The sequence below is a fragment of the Rhinopithecus roxellana genome, chromosome 16, assembly GCF_007565055.1.
Source record: "Rhinopithecus roxellana isolate Shanxi Qingling chromosome 16, ASM756505v1, whole genome shotgun sequence".
Lineage (NCBI taxonomy): Eukaryota > Metazoa > Chordata > Mammalia > Primates > Cercopithecidae > Rhinopithecus > Rhinopithecus roxellana.
In genome coordinates, this window is record NC_044564.1 from 22,188,388 (window position 1) to 22,207,097 (window position 18,710).

The 18,710-nt window shown below is 43.3% G+C and overlaps 1 protein-coding gene across 2 annotated transcripts in view; it reads right to left on the minus strand.

Moving 5' to 3' along the window:
* MELK (maternal embryonic leucine zipper kinase) overlaps positions 1–18,710 on the minus strand; it is a 108,639-nt gene that overhangs the window by 29,059 nt on the left and 60,870 nt on the right. For both annotated transcript variants that reach the window (XM_030919641.1, XM_030919640.1), the window contains one exon: positions 9,354–9,440. In XM_030919641.1, the coding sequence (XP_030775501.1) occupies positions 9,354–9,440 (87 nt within the window). The remainder of the gene's footprint in view (positions 1–9,353; positions 9,441–18,710) is intronic.

An 18,710-nucleotide genomic window follows, 5' to 3' on the forward strand; every position in this document is an offset into this window, starting at 1 on the left:
ACTTCCTGAATCTTATTATTTCCCCGTTTTCTGAAATTCCACTAGAACAGGCCTTGGTGTGAATCTATTTTCATCTACTGTTTCATCCCAGGTTAGGCCTCTTCATTCTTGAAAACTCATATTCTTCAGTTCTGGAATATTTCTCTTTTTTGTTTTTAACTTTAGATTTTTTTTTAATTTTTAATACAATAGAGATAGGGTCTCACTATGTTGCCCAGGCTGATCTTGAACTCCTGGACTCAACCAATCCTCCCATCTTGGCCTCTCAGTTTTAGAATTATAGGCATAAGCCACAGTGCCCAGCCTGGAATATTTCTTCTTGTATTATTTTTCCTTTTTTTGAGACAGAGTCTCGCTCTGTCACCCAGGCTGGAGTGCAATGGTGCAATCTCGGCTCACTACAACCTCTGCCTCCTGGGTTCAAGTGATCCTCTCACCTCAGGGTCCCAAGTAGCCAGGATTACAGGCGCATGCCACCACACCTGGTTGATTTTTGTATTTTTAGTAGAGATGAGGTTTCACCATGTTGGCCAGGCTGGTCTCGAACTCCTGGTCTCAAGTGATCCACCCGCCGCCTCAGCCTCCCAAACTGCTGGGATTACAGGCGTGAGCCACCGCGCCCAGCTGAGCCAGGTTCTACTTTTAAACGATTTCAAATTAATTTCATTTTCCAACACTTTTACTGAGCACTTAATTTCTGTGGTCATATTTTAGATTTTCAAGAGCTATCTCTTGGAATGTTCATTTTTATTCATCTTATTCCTATGTCAAGAATGAAAATCACTTCTCTTATCTGAGAATATTAATTAGCAGTTTTTAGCCATTTTCTCCTGCTCCCTGCATATCTGCATTTTTTTTCTCAGTATCTACTTTTTCTTCCTCTCCCCACCTTACTCCATTTGTTTCGATCTCTGACTTTCATGTTAGAAGTTTTCTCAAATTTCTAGTGATTTTTGGTTGTCTGTTTCTACTTAAAAGTGAAGAAGTATGTTGCACAGCTGATTCGAGGCTCTATGTGTATGATGGGGCTGCTCAATACGCTGAAGGCTCTTCTCCAAGATGAACAGGCAGGAACCTGAATTCCCAACCACTGATATAGTAGGACATTTATCTTAGCTTTTCCCTAGAGATAAATCTTCCACTATTTTCCCCACCCTCACTGCAAATAGGATACAAATCCTGGTTTCAGCATTCTCAAAGTTGAATAGCAAAGGGAATTCGAGATGGTGGTTCACTGTTCAATATGAAGACTTTGTGCATCCATTTCAGAATGGTTCAGAATGGTTCATCATCCGCATCTGAGCTGTGTTTGGTACAAGAATGCCTTGTGACCTCCAGTCTTCTGCTGGGATGGGGAAGAGGAGGCTGCTATGCAGCACAGGTAGAGAAAGGAATCTAGGGTTCTAACTGCTTCCAATACAGGCTTTCACCCATCTTCCTGTTTTCCCTCATCACTTCCCTGACTTCAGAAGCTCCTAGTACCTCTGATTCCTGAGCCTTTCTGGAGCTCTCATCCATTTGCTTGATGCCTTTTTTCACTGCAAGCACTTAGTTTTCAGTTTTCTCCAAAATGCTCTAACAACTACCACTTATACCACTTATCTATATCTTCCAAACTTCTAATGACATCCCTTTGTCTCCCCTTTTATTGTTTGTAAATGTTTTGCCTTTTTATCCCTTTTTGTTAAGGTTTTAGGAAGTGTTCGATGTAAACTTAGCTGTTCAATCCACTATGTTTAATGGAAAGTTTCTAAATAATGTACTGAGAAAACTATGGGGCTATCTGCCCTACAAAAGTGTTCACTTTTAATAGTACTGAATAGTCTTTCATGCTATGTAGCTCCCTCACAAAGTACGTGACTCAAAAGTCAACTACCAACTCTGTTTTCAGTAATGAATTTTATTAGTTAATAACTTAGATGGCCATGATCATAGTATAAGCTTTGAAATTTGCATAATGGCCCAATCAATCTAGTAGAGGAACCATAAAATACTATCATAAATTATGAAATGTTGCCTTTAATCCAAACAGGATGAGGCAAAGAAAGGACAGAAAAGGCTTCATGGCTGGGCACAGTGGCTCATACATGTTTTAATCCTAGCACTTTGGGAGGCCAAGGCGGGTGGATCACTTGAGGTTAGCAGATCGAGACCAGCCCGGCCAACATGGTGGAACCCCATCTCTACAAAAAATACAAAAATTAGCTGGGCGTGGTGGCAGGCGCCTGTAATCCCAGCTATATGGAAGGCTGAGGCAGGAGGATCGCTTGAACTCGGGAGGCGGAGGTTGCAGGGAGTGGAGATCGTGATGCTGCACTCCAGCCTGGCGACAGAGGGAGACTCCATCTCAAAAAAAAAAGAAAAGAAAAGAAAAGAAACGAATGGGGAAAGGATTCCCTATTTAATAAATGGTGCTGGGAAAATTGGCTAGCCATAAGTAGAAAGCTGAAACTGGATCCTTTCCTTACTCCTTATACGAAAATTAATTCAAGATGGATTAGAGACTTAAATGTTAGACCTAATACCATAAAAACCCTAGAAGAAAACCTAGGTAGTACCATTCAGGACATAGGCATGGGCAAGGACTTCATGTCTAAAACACCAAAAGCAACGGCAGCAAAAGCAAAAATTGACAAATGGGATCTAATTAAACTAACGAGCTTCTGCACAGCAAAAGAAACTACCATCAGAGTGAGCAGGCAACCTACAGAATGGGAGAAAATTTTTGCAATCTACTCATCAGACAAAGGGCTAATATCCAGAACCTACAAAGAACTCAAACAAATTTACAAGAAAAAAGCAAACAACCCCATCAAAAAGTGGGCAAAGGATATGAACAGACATTTCTCAAAAGAAGACATTCATACAGCCAACAGACACATGAAAAAATGCTCATCATCATTGGCCATCAGAGAAATGCAAATCAAACCCACAATGAGATACCATCTCACACCAGTTAGAATGGCAATCATTAAAAAGTCAGGAAACAACAGGTGCTGGAGAGGATGTGGAGAAACAGGAACACTTTTACACTGTTGGTGGGATTGTAAACTAGTTCAACCATTATGGAAAACAGTATGGCAATTCCTCAAGGATCTAGAACTAGATGTACCATATGACCCAGCCATCCCACTACTGGGTATATACCCAAAGGATTATAAATCATGCTGCTATAAAGACACATGCACACGTATGTTTATTGCGGCACTATTCACAATAGCAAAGACTTGGAATCAACCCAAATGTCCATCTGTGACAGACTGGATTAAGAAAATGTGGCACATATACACCATGGAATATTATGCAGCCATAAAAAAGGATGAGTTTGCGTCCTTTGTAGGGACATGGATGCAGCTGGAAACCATCATTCTTAGCAAACTATCACAAGAACAGAAAACCAAATACCGCATGTTCTCACTCATAGGTGGGAACTGAACAATGAGATCACTTGGACTCGGGAAGGGGAACATCACACATCGGGGCCTATTATGGGGAGAGGGGAGGGGGGAGGGATTGCATTGGGAGTTATACCTGATATAAATGATGAATTGATGGGTGCTGACAAGTTGATGGGTGCAGCACACCAACATGGCACAAGTATACATATGTAACAAACCTGCACGTTATGCACATGTACCCTAGAACTTAAAGTATAATAAAAAATAAAAAAAAAGAAAAGAAAAGAAAAAGAAAGAAAAAAGAAAAATGAAGAGGCTTCATGGAGAAGGTGTCTGGGAAACTATGGTGGGAGGAAACTATGTACTTATAATCACTCTCCACTTTCCAAAAACTACATTAAAGACTTTTTCCCACCCCATATCTATTATATCCCCATGTACTATAGCCACCTTTTTGAAAGAGATGTCATAAACTGACTAGAGACAATGGCTAAGAAACAAGTTGTCACTTTCTTATCAACGATGGGATGGCGTAACTCAGGTACTGTAAACAATTCCTGGATAGTGCTAAGAGTTTTAGATGGAGTTTCCTAATCATGCCTAGGATTTCTACAACCATCCTCTAAATCTTCCTTTTCCCTAGGCAAACAAAGCATCTTTTTTATAACTTTCTGGCCAGTGCCACTGTATATTTCTCATTGTAAGATGCACCACAGGAGAGTTCTGTGTTCAAAAACAGATAAATCAACACATTAGTTATGCTTTCAGGTGATGTCAATCCACAAGTCTAAGACAAAAGTTTCCCTTATTTTATAGTCAATTCCCTCTTTTGAAAGTCAAATGTCTGAAAGTAGAGTGAGAACCATGAGAAAGTTCCATTTCTAGAAAACTAAAAACATCTTTAAATCCCCAGTTAAATGTTAAAGAAGTGTCCGGGCACCTGGGTTGAGGAGAGGCAGCCACTAGTGCAGAGGGGCAGAGACACGGAGGAGTGGCCCCACCCTTCCTCTGACCCTCCTCCTGAGGCCTTCAGTCTTTACACGCATGGGTGTTTACATCACAGGGATGGGGAAAATGGATCTGTCCTGGACTGAATAGGTTCTCGAATACACATGTGACCCTTAGTGAAGGTCCACTAGCAGAGGACCGGCTGCTGCCACAATCCAGAGCCACTCAGGGCTGGAGGAACAGGGAGAAAGTAAGGAAAGTACTGTTGGGAATCTCAAAAGGAATACGAGATCAGTCAAAATCACAAGACATAGGAGACTCACTGCTGCATATAAAAAGCAGTTCCAGAGTGCTCCTGTATATAATATAAAAGTGGGAGTTCTTATTGAGAGGTGACAACGTGCTAGCAACCCTCGCTCTCGGGGCCTCCTCGGCCTCACCATCCACTCTGGTGGCGCTTGAGGAGTTCTTCAGCCCACCACGGCACTGTGGGAGCCACTCTCTGGGCTGGCTGAGGCCAGAGCCGCCTTCCTCTGCTTGCCGGGAAGTGTGGAGGGAGAGGCGCGGGCGGGAACCGGGGCTGCACGCCGCGCTCGTGGGCCAGCGCGAGTTCCCACGGGCCCAGGGTCCGGTGTGGGCTCAGCAGGCCCGCACACGCAGCTGCTGACCAGCACAGCTGGTCCAGGGCAGTGAGGGGCTTAGCACCCAAGCCAGCAGCTGCTGAGGTTGCCCCGGGTTCCCCAGCACTGCCTGCACACATGCACCGCGCTCAAATTCTCGCTGAGCCTCAGCCGCCTCCCCGCAGGGCAGGGCTCGGGACCTGCAGCCCGCCAAGTCCGAGCCAACCCCTCCGCCTAGTGGGCTCCCGCTACCCAAGCCTCCCCGACGACGGGCGCCGTCCCCTGCCACCCCCTGCTCCCTGGCAACGCGTACCATCCACCTCCCGAGGGCTGAGGAGTGCAGGCGCCCCTCGAGGCCGCAGCTCCGCCTGCAGCCCCAGTGCGGGATCCACTAGGTGAAGCCAGGTGGGCTCCTGAGTCTAGTGGGGGCCTGGAGAACCTTTATGTCTAGCTAAGGGATTGCAAATACACCAATCAGCACTCTGTGTCTAGCTCAGGATTTGTACATACACCAATCAGCACTCTGTATCTAGCTAACCTAGTGGGGACTTGGAGAACTTTTCTGTCTAGCACTCTGTGTCTAGCTCAGGGATTGTAAACACACCAATCAGCACTCTGTCAAAACGGACCAATCAGCTCTCTGTAAAATGGACCAATCAGCAGGATGTGGGTGGGGTCAGATAAGGGAATAAACGGCCACCCTAGTCAGCAGTGGCAACCCGCTCAGGTCTGCTTCCAGGCTGCGGAAGCTTTGTTCTTTTGCTGTGGAAGCTTTGTTCTTTTGCTCTTTGCAATAAATCTTGCTGCTGCTCACTCTTTGGGTCCACGCTGCCTTTATGAGCTGTAAAACCACAAAGGTCTGCAGCTTCACTCCTGTCAGCGAGTCCATGAACCCACCAGAAGAAGGAAGAAGCTCCAGACACATCTGAACGTCTAAAGGAACAAACTCTGGACCCACCATCTTTAAGAACTCTAACACCGCAAGGGTCCATGGCTTCATTCTTGAAGACAGCGAGACCAAGAACCCACCAATTCCAGACACATTATGAGTTGAATGTTTGAGAGAAATATTGTTACTCTCTCTCTCTGTACAAAGATCAGCAGCACCATACCAGCATATGGATCACACTAAACTAATCTAATCTCTCTCTGTCATGTCTCGTCAGCCCCAAAAGTGAAGGCAGAGCTCTCAGGATGTCACAGAAAAACATAACAGACGCTGGCTAATCTCAAACCTGGTTTTCTGAGGCTGTTCAAATTGGAAAGTATGTAGAACCAATATTAATTCCCTGAGCTACCCAGACAAGGGATTTTCAACCTTGGCACTATTGACATCTGACCTGGATAACTGTTTGTTGTGAGGGGCTCTTCTGTGCATTGAAGGATGTTTGGCAGCATCCCTGGCCTCTACCCACTGGATGGCATTAGTACACATACACAAACTCCAGTTATGACAACCAAAAATGTCTCTAGTCACTGCCAAATGCCCCCTGAGTGCCAAAATCACTCCTGATTGAGAACTGACCTAGACCAATACTTCTGAAGCTTTACTGACCATATGAACCACTTGGAGATATGACACAGATTCCGATTCAGTAGGTCTGAGGTGGGGCCTGAGATTCTGCATGGCTAATAAGCACCCAGATGCTGATGCTGCTGGTCCTAGACCACACATTGAACAGCAAGAATCTAGAGCACTACTTCTCGACTCTGGCTGCATACCATAATCAGCTGGGAAGCTTTAAAAAAATTCTGATGCCTTGGCCAAACCCCAGACCAAGTGAATCATCATCTGTGGGGTTGAGACCTAAACATCAGGATTAAAGTTCCCAAGAAATTCCACTGTACAGCCAAGGTGAGAATCTCTGATTGAGAGTGAGTAGCCTATATCCTACTCATCCCTGGGACTCAACGAAGTATGAACAGGGATTTAAGAATGAGAGAAGAGTACAAAGGAATAAAAAATATTACTTTCCTCACTGCATTATTGATGTTGGTCATGCTTAACTTTAAGCATAACTGAGAAGCTCTTTAGAGAGTTGTAACACCAGGAAATAACCTCTTTGTTATGTTTTATGCATCAGAAGGAAAGCAAATAATTTGTATTTCCATTTCACTTTTAAGTGTGACAATTATAGGTAGAGATGTCATAAAATATACCATTTTAAAGACTTTCTTTCAATGATTATTGAAACTCTTAAGTATGTTACTTTTTTATTTTTTTTTTGAGACGGAGTCTCACTCTGTCACCAGGCTGGATTGCAGTGGTGCGATCTCGGCTCACTGCAACCTCCGCCTCCTGGGTTCATGTCTTTCTCCTGCCTCAGCTTCCCAAGAAGCTGGGATTACAGGCGCATGCCACCACACCCAGCTAATTTTTCTATTTTTAGTAGAAACAGGGTTTCACCATGTCGGCCTTGATCTCCTGACCTCATGATCTGCCCGCCTCGGACTCCCAAAGTGCTGACATTACCACACATGAGGAACCGTGCCTGGCTTAAGTATGTTACATTTAAGATTCAGATTTTTAAAGTTTGTGGATCTCACACCAATTTGTCCTGGATAAAATGACATGCTATCTGGGATTTACTTGGAAATATCCCAGCTGGAAAGGGAGGAAGGGAGAAAGTGGTAGGATACAGATTAAATTGGCAAAACGTTATTAACTATTGAAACTGAATGATGAGAACATGGAAACTCAGTGTTGTTATACTATTCTCTCTATTTTGGTGGGTAAATTTTTCTATAATAACATTTTTAAAAATTTCAGTACCTAAAGTATAGTCTTCCATTAAAGATCATCCCAAAGAAAATGTCCCACAATTTATTTTTTTAGGTGACTTAAATGGAAACTTCTAATTTTCACTAATGAAAGACTAAGGACCATACAAATCTTACAGCAATTCCCAATTCTTACTATTCCTCTAAAGGCATTATCCATGAAAAAGTAAATTACACTACCATTTCCAGATACATTGTTTGTCTTTACTTATTATGTCATTCAAAAGAATTTCTTTATATTTTCTCCTTACTGAAAAGAATTGTGCCTTAGCAAAGCTTTGTTTGATTTTTTTTTAAAAAAAATGCTTAAGGACTCCACCTTGCAAGTTAAAGAACAGATAAAGCAAACATAAATCACAGGTGATAGAAGACATAGCACTGGGCCAGGAACAAAGCGAGGTACAAGTCACCCTTCACATTAGAGACAGCTGTGACTGCCTTGATCTCTTAAAACACACACACACACAAACACACACCCACAGGTATGATCTAGAGACTGAGCATCTGAAAGAGCCAAAATAATCAAACACCAGAAATCATGATGACGCTTTCATGGTATTTGGTTTGTCCACTTAGGGGTGATGTGACGCTGCTGTTGCTTTCAGGTGAGAAGAAAATTGCTTTGTGTTTACCTCAGTTCCACAGCAGAAACCCAGTTGCACGTTAGAGAACTTGAAAGTAGTCAAAATTAGAACTCTGTCCATTCTTTGTGCACTAGTTTGTTGTTTTTTTTTTTTTTTTTTTTTTTTGAGCTGGAGTCTCGCTGTCACCCAGGCTAGAGTGCAGTGGCACAATCCTGGCTCACTGCAAACTCCGCTTCCCGGGTTCACGCCATTCTCCTGCCTCAACCTCCCGAATAGCTGGGACTACAGGTGCCCGCCACAACGCCCGGCTAATTTCTTTGTATATTTAGTAGAGACGGGGTTTCACTGTGTTAGCCAGGATGGTCTTCATCTCCTGACCTCATGATCCACCCGCCTCAGCCTCCCAAAGTGCTGGGATTACAGGCCTGAGTCACTGTGCCCGGCCAGTTGTTTCTTAATTATTTTTTCACTGTAATGCTTCTTCATCAATGTTTTAAGTATGGAGTGTTCATTTTTAAAGAAAATATCTAGCACACATCAGGATTGTGTGGAAATCATATGTAAATATTTTTTAAATGCAGTATTTGTATCCATAATAAAATCACAGGTCTGAAAATGCTATACTATTTTTCATGTACTGATAAAGAACAATGAAACAAAAGATATTACTCTCAAATCCATGCTGTATTGCTGTATTTTTTTTTTTTTTCTTTTTCTTTTTTGAGATGGAGTTTAGCTCTTGTCGCCCAGGCTGGAGTGCAGGGGTGGGATCTCGGCTCACTGCAACCTCTGCCTCCTGGGTTCAAGTGATTCTCATGCCTCAGCCTCCCGAGTAGCTGGGATTACAGGCACGTGCCACCACATCCGGCTAATTTTTGTATTTTTAGTAGAGACGGGGTTTCACCACACTGGCCAGGCTGGTCTCGAACTCCTGACCTGAAATGATCCTCCCACCTCGGCCTCCCAAAGTGCTGGGATTACAGGCGTGAGCTGCTGCGCCCAGCCCATGCTGTGTTTCTTACCAGTGAAATTAAATCCTCCATTGTTTGCCTGTTGTTTCTGTGATGTACAGAAAGTTCTGTTACGCAATCATCATCGAGGTGAATAAACTACAAAAAAAAATTATGCACTTTATTAACAAAAAATTACAAATATATTGTTTTGACATTTTAAAATCAGTATAATTACTTTATACAATCAAATATCATTATGTAAAACATGAATGTGTCAATTTCTTGGGGAAGAATCAACATTCTCTGCAATCTTTTAAGATGTAAGCATATTCCAGCAAGCATTTCAAGATGAGCTCTTTCCCAGCTCTTTATATCCCCATCATTATCTGAGCAACTGTTGTTAAAAGTTCTGTTGTACAATGCGGGGCACAGTAGTTCATGCCTGTAATCCTAGCATTTTGGGAGGCTGGGGCGGGCAGATCACCTGAGGTCAGGAGTTTGAGGCTGGTCTGGCCAGCATGTGAAACCCCATCTCCACTAAAAATACAAAAATTAACCAGGCATGGTGGTGAGTGCCTGTAATCCCAGCCACTTGGGAGGCTGTGGCACGAGAATCACTTGAACCCAGGAGGCGGAGGCTGCAGTAAGCTGACATTGTGCCATTGCACTCCAGCCTGGGCAACAGAGTGAGACTCTCAAACAAACAAAAAAGTTCTGTTGTACAGCCCAGGGACTGTACAACCCCCCTTCCCTACTGCAAGACCTGCATTGGTATTTTCTTTCCTTTTTTTTTTTTTTTGAGACGGAGTCTCGCTCTGTCGCCCAGGCTGGAGGCAGTGGCACGATCTTGGCTCACTGCAAGCTCCGCCTCCCGGGTTTACGCCATTCTCCTGCCTCAGCCTCCTGAGTAGCTGGGACTACAGGCGCTCCTCACCTCGCCCGGCTAGGTTTTTGTATTTTTTAGTAGAGACGAGGTTTCACCGTGTTAGCCAGGAGGTCTCGATCTCCTGACCTCGTGATCCGCCCATCTCGGCCTCCCAAAGTGCTGGGATTACAGGCTTGAGCCACCGTGCCCGGCCTCTGCGTTGGTATTTTCATCAAAGAGCAGCCGCCTAGGCATTTAAAATCAGTGGTTATGCAACAGACTGGTAAAAGATTCAGACTTGTAGAGCATAGGGTACCTCTCATTATATTTACGTTTAGCACAATTCAAGGAGCCTTTACGACAGTGCCATAGATGCCACATAATCATTATTATGCTGAACCACAACTTTAAAAAAGAATAAGTAAAAGCCTCTACACAAAATTCATTTTGTTTAAGGACAGAAATTATCCAAATAATCCCTACATGATGGTACCTCACTAAAGGTAGGGCCGGAAATGGGTTCTCAGAACCAAACAGGCCCGGCGCAGTGGCTCAAGCCTGTAATCCCAGCACTTTGGGAGGCCGAGACGGGCGGATCACGAGGTCAAGAGATCGAGACCATCCTGGCTAACACGGTGAAACCCCGTCTCTACTAAAAAAAAAATACAAAAAACTAGCCAGGCGAGGTGGCAGGCACCTGTAGTCCCAGCTACTCGGGAGGCTGAGGCAGGAGAATGGCGTAAATCCGGAGGCAGAGCTTGCAGTGAGCTGAGATCCGGCCACTGCGCTCCAGCCTGCGCCGCAACAGAGCGAGACTCCGTCTCAAAAAAAAAAAAAAAAAACAAACAAGGATCACTGAGAACAAAAAGGCAGGAATAGCCTGGCCTGGACCTGGAAGGGAGCTCAGAAGATTACAAGGGAAGAGAAGCAGAGGAATATAACTTTAAAGTTCATCTTTCCAACATAAGAACTCTCTTAGGCCAGGTGCAGTGGCTCACGTCTGTAATCCCAGCACTTTGGGAGGCCGAGGTGGGTGGATCATCTGAGGTCAGGAGTTCGAGACCAGCCTGATCAACATGGAGAAACCCCATCTCGACTAAAAATACAAAATTAGCCAGGGGTGATGGCGCATGCCTGTAATCCCAGCTACTCAGGAGGCTGAGGCAGGAGAATCACTTGAACCCGGGAGGCGGAGGTTGTGGGGAGCTGAGATCAAACCATTGCACTCCAGGCTAGGCAACAACAGCAAAACTCCATCTCAAAAAAAAACTCTCTTTCTGGCAGCCCAAGTGAGGGATGCTTTACGTTCTGCTTAAAGGCCTCCTCTAAAGTGTACACAGAACAGCTGGAATGGTTAGCATCTCCCTCCTGCTGCCCGAGGTCTGTCTCCCTGCGATCTCTGTCCACTGGGAATTGGTACAACCTGATGGCTAACAGCCTTTGGAATTAGACAGACCTTAGTTTTAATTGCAACAGGACTAATAACCATGTGGCCTTGAACATGACTACACCTCTGTGTCTCAGTTTCATCATCTGTTAGAGAGAGATAGTACACGCCCTGCAATATATGCAACATACAGCAAGTGCCTAGTACAACATCTCAACAGAGTAGGCCCTCAAAAAATGGTTACTTTCACTAACAGTCATAATTCTATTTCCTCTGTGGTAGAAGAGCCTTTCAGAAATTTGAGAATTCCTATTATAAGCAACCTTTCCTCTGCAAGTCTTCTGTTTTCTAGTTCTGCCAACCTCCACTTTAATGATTAACTCCCCTTACTATTCTGGCCCTTTCTTTAGATCACACTCCAAGTTGATACTACACATCGAAGTGAGGTATTCAGAACCAAACATAACATGAAAGAGAGGTCTGCTCAGCACAAAGCAGGGCAATATCACGAGCTTCCCTTGTTTTGAACATCACACTTGTAACAAAAAGCTCAAGAGAAAGTAAGGCTGCCATCATGAAAAGAAACAGTAAAGATAAATTTTTCTCAATTCATATGCTGAAACCTAATCACTAGTGTAATAGTATTAGGAGGTTGGGCCTTTGGGAGGTGAGTAGGTCATGAGGGGGCTCTGCCCTCATAAATGGGGTTAGTACCCTTATAAAAGAGGCCCCAGGCCAGAGTACAATGGTACATGCCTGTAATCCCAGGGCATTGGGAGGCTGAGGTGGGAGGATCACTTGAGCCCAAGAGTTCAAGGATACAGTGACGTATGATTAAGTTACTGCACTCCAGCCCGGGTAAAAGAATGAGACCCTATCTCAGAAGGAGAAAGAAAAGAAAGAAATGGAAAGAAGAAAGGAAAGGAAAGAGGAAAGGAAAGAGGAAAGGAAAGAGAAAAGGAAAGAGGAAAGGAAAGAGAAAAGGAAAGAGGAAAGGAAAGGGGCTCCAGAGGCCTTTCCCCGTTGTCCCCTTCCACCATGTGAGGACACAGCAAGAAAGAACCATTCTATGAACCAGAAAGTGGGCCCTCATCAAACACCAAATCTGCTGGTGCCTTGATCTTTTTTTTCTTTATTTTTACTCTTCAGAACTGTAGCTCTATGATGACTTGATCTTGAACTTCCCAACCTCCAGAACTGTGAGAAATAAATTTCTGTTCTCTCTAAGCCACTCAATTTATGGTATTTTGTCATAGCAGCTCAAACAGACTGAGACAGCCTTGCATTATTGACTGGTACAAGCACAACCTCATGGGTTACAGACAAAGTAGAGACCACAAAGGTTTATACTAGTGGTACTGTGAAAGTCCAAAGTGCTAAGAAAAAGTTTTCATTGTGCTGCTTTGACTGTGACTGCTCCTAGAACTATAGATTCCCCCTCAAGATGGTCTCAACCTCAGAAGCCTAGACACCTTAATATCTGGTATCTTCTTGTTGATGTCAACACTGCTCAAGCAAGAAAATAAATTTTTGAGGTTCCCTCCATCATCTTAAGTTAAAAAAAAATTTTTTTTAACTGTAAAAGAACCCCTCTCTCCCGCAGCCTCCTGCCTGTACCTTTACCACAAGGCATATGTGTGAGAAAGGCAGGAGACAGAGGAAGGAGGTGCTACCATCTCTGCTGAGCTCCTGAACTGGAAACAATGAAACAAGTGGGGTAGAAAAGATACCAAGGGTCTGAAAAACATGATTAATCTCAAGCTGTGTTTTCCAAAGAGGATCAATACTTAAAGCCTTCTGAATTCTCAGACACACATACTCAAATGAAGTACAAAACTGCATCCCAAAAGCTAGCCAATTATTTTGGATTATCCGTGCCTACTACATTTCCTGTTCACTAAGGCAGAAAATGGAACTGACTATAACTTCTATTTGATACAATACTTGGGTACCAGAACTATGTATGAAAATGGTAGGAGGAGATCATGCACAGAGTTACAGAACAGACAGCATCTATACCTTAAATATTCAAGAAAATCTGAATTTTTTAAATAGTTCACTCTTGATGAAACACAATACTGAAAGAGAAAAGCAAATCCTTCAAAAAGCAACAACAATCCATTATGCCTCTCCTGTATATAATTCATTTGATTTTATAACAGCTCTGCAAGGCAGGCAAAAGAGATTAATGATACAACATGTAAAGGTACTCTATAAATGGCAAAACATGACCCAAACATGCACAGATTGACATTAGAATACCCATATTAGAGGTGATAAAATGAAGACTCAGAAAAGTTACTGTGATCTGCCCAAGACTGGCATTTTTCATTCCTAGCCCCAGGTTTTTCTACCATAACACAATGCCACCTCTCCATCACTCTGCTCCAGTAGCTACTTCAGTAGAAACCAGATAAGCAATGCTTGCTGCAAATACACAGGATGTGGGCCCTGAGCTTGAATCAGCTAGTCTATCAGATCCATTCCATTCCAGAACCCTTTGGTGTAGGTTCAAATCCTGGTTCTACACTTACTCATTGTTTGACCTTGGGCAAGTTACTTAATGATTCTGTGTCTCAGTTGCCTCATCTGCAAAAGGGGGCAATAATAGTACCTACTTCGGAGGGTTGGTGTACAGATTAAATGAGTTAAAAAACATAAAGCCCATAGGGTAGTGCCTGACTCTTAAAGGTACTACCCTAAGAGTTCTACCTATATTATACCACAGTATAGTATACAGAGAGCCCTTACTATAATAGTACACTATTCTACTCTGTGCTCAATAAATAGTAGCAATTATTATATTAAGATGTAAGGGAGGCCAGGCGTGGTGGCTCACATCTGTAACCCCAGAACTTTGGGAGGCTGAGATCGGCAGATCACCTAAGGTCAGGAGTTAAAGATCAGCCTGACCAACATGGATACTCCCCATCTCTACTAAAAATACAAAATTAGCCGGGCATGGTGGCGCATGCCTGTAATCCCAGCTACTCGGAAGGCTAAGGCAGGAGAATCGCTTGAACCCAGGAGGCGGAGGTTGCGGTGAGCTGAGATCACGTCACTGGGCAACAAGAACGAAACTCCATTTTCAAAAAAAAAAAAACGTAAGGGAAACGGTAGACTCTTTTGGAACACTCAAAACTTTATATATTTTACTTTATACTGTGTCCCAAATAAAAAAAAAATTGGGGTTGTAGAAAGTAGAGACTTTCTTCATTTTGTCATCTACCACAAACAGTAATGTATTCTATCCTATTAGGATCATGGCTGAGATGTGCAAAGCCCTCCACACATGGAGAAATGATGACCCCCAATGGCTGAACACAGGCATTTGCACCACCCACTCTCTCCACCTCACAAGGGGCACATCATAGCTTCCCTGGTTCTGCTGCTACACTGCTCAGATGCTTGCACATTCTACTATTCTTAGGATCTTGGTATGGTTGCTGTTAGAATTATGTTGTATTTGCTCAATAGATATTAAAGATGTCACGTAGGGCCAGGGGAAATTTGGATATGAGAAAGTTTTAGGAGTTAACAATCATAGGAGAATCAGGAGTGATTTCAGTTCAGGCCACATGGCCCATTAATAGTGGGCAGAATAGTGAGAAGGGGCCTGGAACAAGTCTAGTCTTTCTTTCCAAGATGAGCTGGCTACTGGGAAGGATATTTACATTGGTGTGATTATTCCAGAAAGCAAATACCCCACAGATCTACCAATTCTATGCTTTGGCATATCTGAGACACACCTCTAAGCTATTCTGTTGATTCATGCACATCCTAGTTCACTGAAAAAGTTTTGGTGAGATATCAGACAATATCCCCAATTATCTGGAAACACTATTAAAATACTTCTCTTTTTTCTAATTACATATCTCTGTGAGGCTGTATTTTCTTCATTTGTTTCAATCAAAATGACGTTATCAAAACAGGCTGAATGCAGAAGCATGAGTGCCTTCTAATAAGACAGACTTCAAAGAAATCGGCAAAGATGTAAAGCCATGCCACTCTTCTCACTAAATTTATTTCATAAATAGTTGTTTTTCATTTTTCCATTCCCTTATCTATAAATAGAGAATAAGAATTGTACAACCTTGAAAGATACAGCTTCCATAGTGGCTCTGGGCTTTGCCACATGGCTTGCTTTGGCCAGTGGGACACTAGCTAGTACAATGCAAGCAGAGGCTTGAAAAATGCTACAGTATTAGGGCTTATCCTCTTTCTTCTTCCGAAATGCAGTTGCTGGCCGGGCGCGGTGGCTCATGCCTATAATCCCAGCACTTTGGGAGGCTGAGGCAGGCGGATAATGAGGTCAGGAGATCGAGACCATCCTGACTAACACGGTGAAACCCCGTCTCTACTAAAAAAAAAAAAAAAAAAAAATTAGCCAGGCATGGTGGCGGGCGCCTGTAGTGCCAGCTACTCGGGAGGCTGAGGCAGGGGAATGGCTCGAACCCGGGAGGCAGAGCTTGCAGTGAGCAGAGATCGCACCACTGCCCTCCAGCCTGGGTGACAGAGTGAGACTTGGTCTCAAAAAAAAAAAAAAAAGAAAACAAAAGAAAAGGAAATCCAGTTGCTACATAAAAAAGTCCAGGTTAGCTTGATGGACACATGTGGCCCAGGAAACAGCCAGTCTTTCTAGCGAGGCTTGGACCATTCAGCCCAGTTGCAAGAAGACTGTAGCCACGACCCCAGGCAAGGCCTACATAAGAACAGCCCAGCTGAGCCCAGCCCAAATGTCTGGTCCACAGAATTGTAAATTATTATTATTTTTTATTATTTATTTTTTGAGGCAGAGTTTCACTCTTGTTGCCCAGGCTGGAGTGCAATGGTGCGATCTCGGTTCACCGCAACCTCCGCTTCCCGGGTTCAAGTGATTCTCCTGCCTCAGCCTCCCGAGTAGTTGGGATTACAGGCATGCACCACCATGCCAAGCTGATTTTGTATTTTTAGTAGAAATGGGGTTTCTCCATCTTGGTCAGGCTGGTCTCAAACTCCCAACCTCAGATGATCCACCCGCCTTGGTCTCCCAAAGTGCAAGGATTACAGGTGTGAGCCACCGCACCCAGCCAAATTATTGTTTTAAACCACTAAATTTCAGGGTAGTTCTTAATGCAACAGTAACTAATACACAAAATATCCATGTCCTATAGTAATATCCACATTTTTACCAAGTGGCCGTTTGTTTGAAAAAAAGCATTTTTAAGGCCCGGCGCAGTGGCTCACGCCTGTAATCCCAACACTTTGAGAGGCCGAGGCAGGCAGGTCAGGAGTTCGAGACCAGCCTGGCCAACACAGTAAAACCCCATCTCTACTAAAAATATACAAATTAGCCAGTCATGGTGGCGCGTGCCTGTAGTCCCAGCTCCTCGGGAGGCTGAGGCAAGAGAATCACTTGAACCCAGAAGGCAGAGGTTGTGGTGAGCCGAGATTGTGCCACTGCACTCCAGCCTGGGCATCACAGCAAGACTCTGTCTCAAAAAAAAAAAAAAAAAAAAGCATTTTTTAAAAACAATGGAAAAATATTTTTAAAACTGTTTAAACTTAAATAACATTTGGTGTTGTTTATGTTTTTTACATATACGCATGTTAGACCAGTTCTCAAAACACGGTCTGCAGATGCCTGAGAGTCTCCAAGATCAAACTATTTTTATAATATTATTTTTCATTTATCAAAGTGTTGACATTTGTATGGATGGTATGAAAGCAGTGATAAGTAAAATTGCTGGCAGCTGGGTACAGTGGCTCATGCCTGTAATCTCAGCATTTTGGGAGGCTGAGGCAGGTGGATCACCTGAGGTCAGGAGTTTGAGACCAGCCTAGCCAACATGGTGAAATCCTGTCTCTACTAAAAATGCAAAAATTAGCCAAATGTTGTAGCAGGTGGCTGTAATCCCAACTACTCTGGTGGCTGAGGCAGGAGAATTGCTTGAAACTGGGAGGTGGAGGTTGCAATCAGTCAAGATCGTGCCATTGCACTCCAGTCTGGATGATAATAGCGAGATTCCCTCTCAAAAAAATAAAAAATTAAAATTAAATAAATAAAATTGCTGGCACCTTAGTATTAATCAATGCAGTGGCACCAAACTGTACTAAAATATTGTATTCTTTGTCATATACCCATAGTTTGAAAAGAAGGCAGTTTCAATTAAGAATTTCCTTGATAAACCAGTAAAAGATATTAATTTTATTACATTTTTACTTTGAGTACATATTCTGTGTGACTAAACAGGTAGTAGCATAATGTACTTCTACATACCAAAGTATGATAGCTGTCTTGAGGAAAAGCACCTGTGTGACTGAATTATGAGCTCAATTAGCCATTTTTTTCTTTTTCTTTTTGAGATAGAGTCTCACTCTCCTCTGGGGTTCAAGCGATTCTCCTGCCTCAGCTTCCTGAGTAGCTGGGATTACAGGTGTGTGCCACCACACCCAGCTAATTTTTGTATTTTTAGTAGAGACGGAGTGTCACCATATTGGTCAGGTTGGTCTCGAACTCCTGACCTCGTGATCTTCCTGCCTGGGATCCCAAAGTGCTGGGATTACAGACGTGAGCCACCGCACCCAGCCTCTTTTCTTTTCTTTTTGAAACAGAGTCTCACTCTGTCACCCAAGGCTGGAGTGCGGTGGCGCTCTCAGCTCACTGCAACCTCTGCCTCCTGGGTTCAAGCAATTCTTCTGCCTCAGCCTCCCGAGAACCTGGAATTATAGGCACTACCATGCCAACTAATTTTTTGCATTTTCAGTAAAGATGGGGTTTTACCATGTTGGCCAGGCTGGTTTAGAACTCCTGACCTAAAGTAATATGCCTGCCTCAGCCTCCCAAAGTGCTGGGATTACAGACGCAAGCTACCATGCCTGGCCTAATTAGCTGTTTTTTTCAAAGAAAACTATTTTGACGAGAAAGAACACTGACCAACTATAGTTATGTAGACTTAAATGTTTAGCAGACATTTTCTCAAAAATGAACCATGGGAACTTGTCAGTTCAAGGAAAATGACACATTTGTTGTCAATGACAGAATTTGAACTTTTAAGCAAAAATTAGAATTTAGAAAACTTTTATTTGCCACCATGATCTTGAGTGCTTTCCAATAGTTAAAAGACTTTTCTACTGAGATCAGTAGTGATTTTAAGGAATGTGATTTAATGTTGTATAACGAAATCTGTTAACG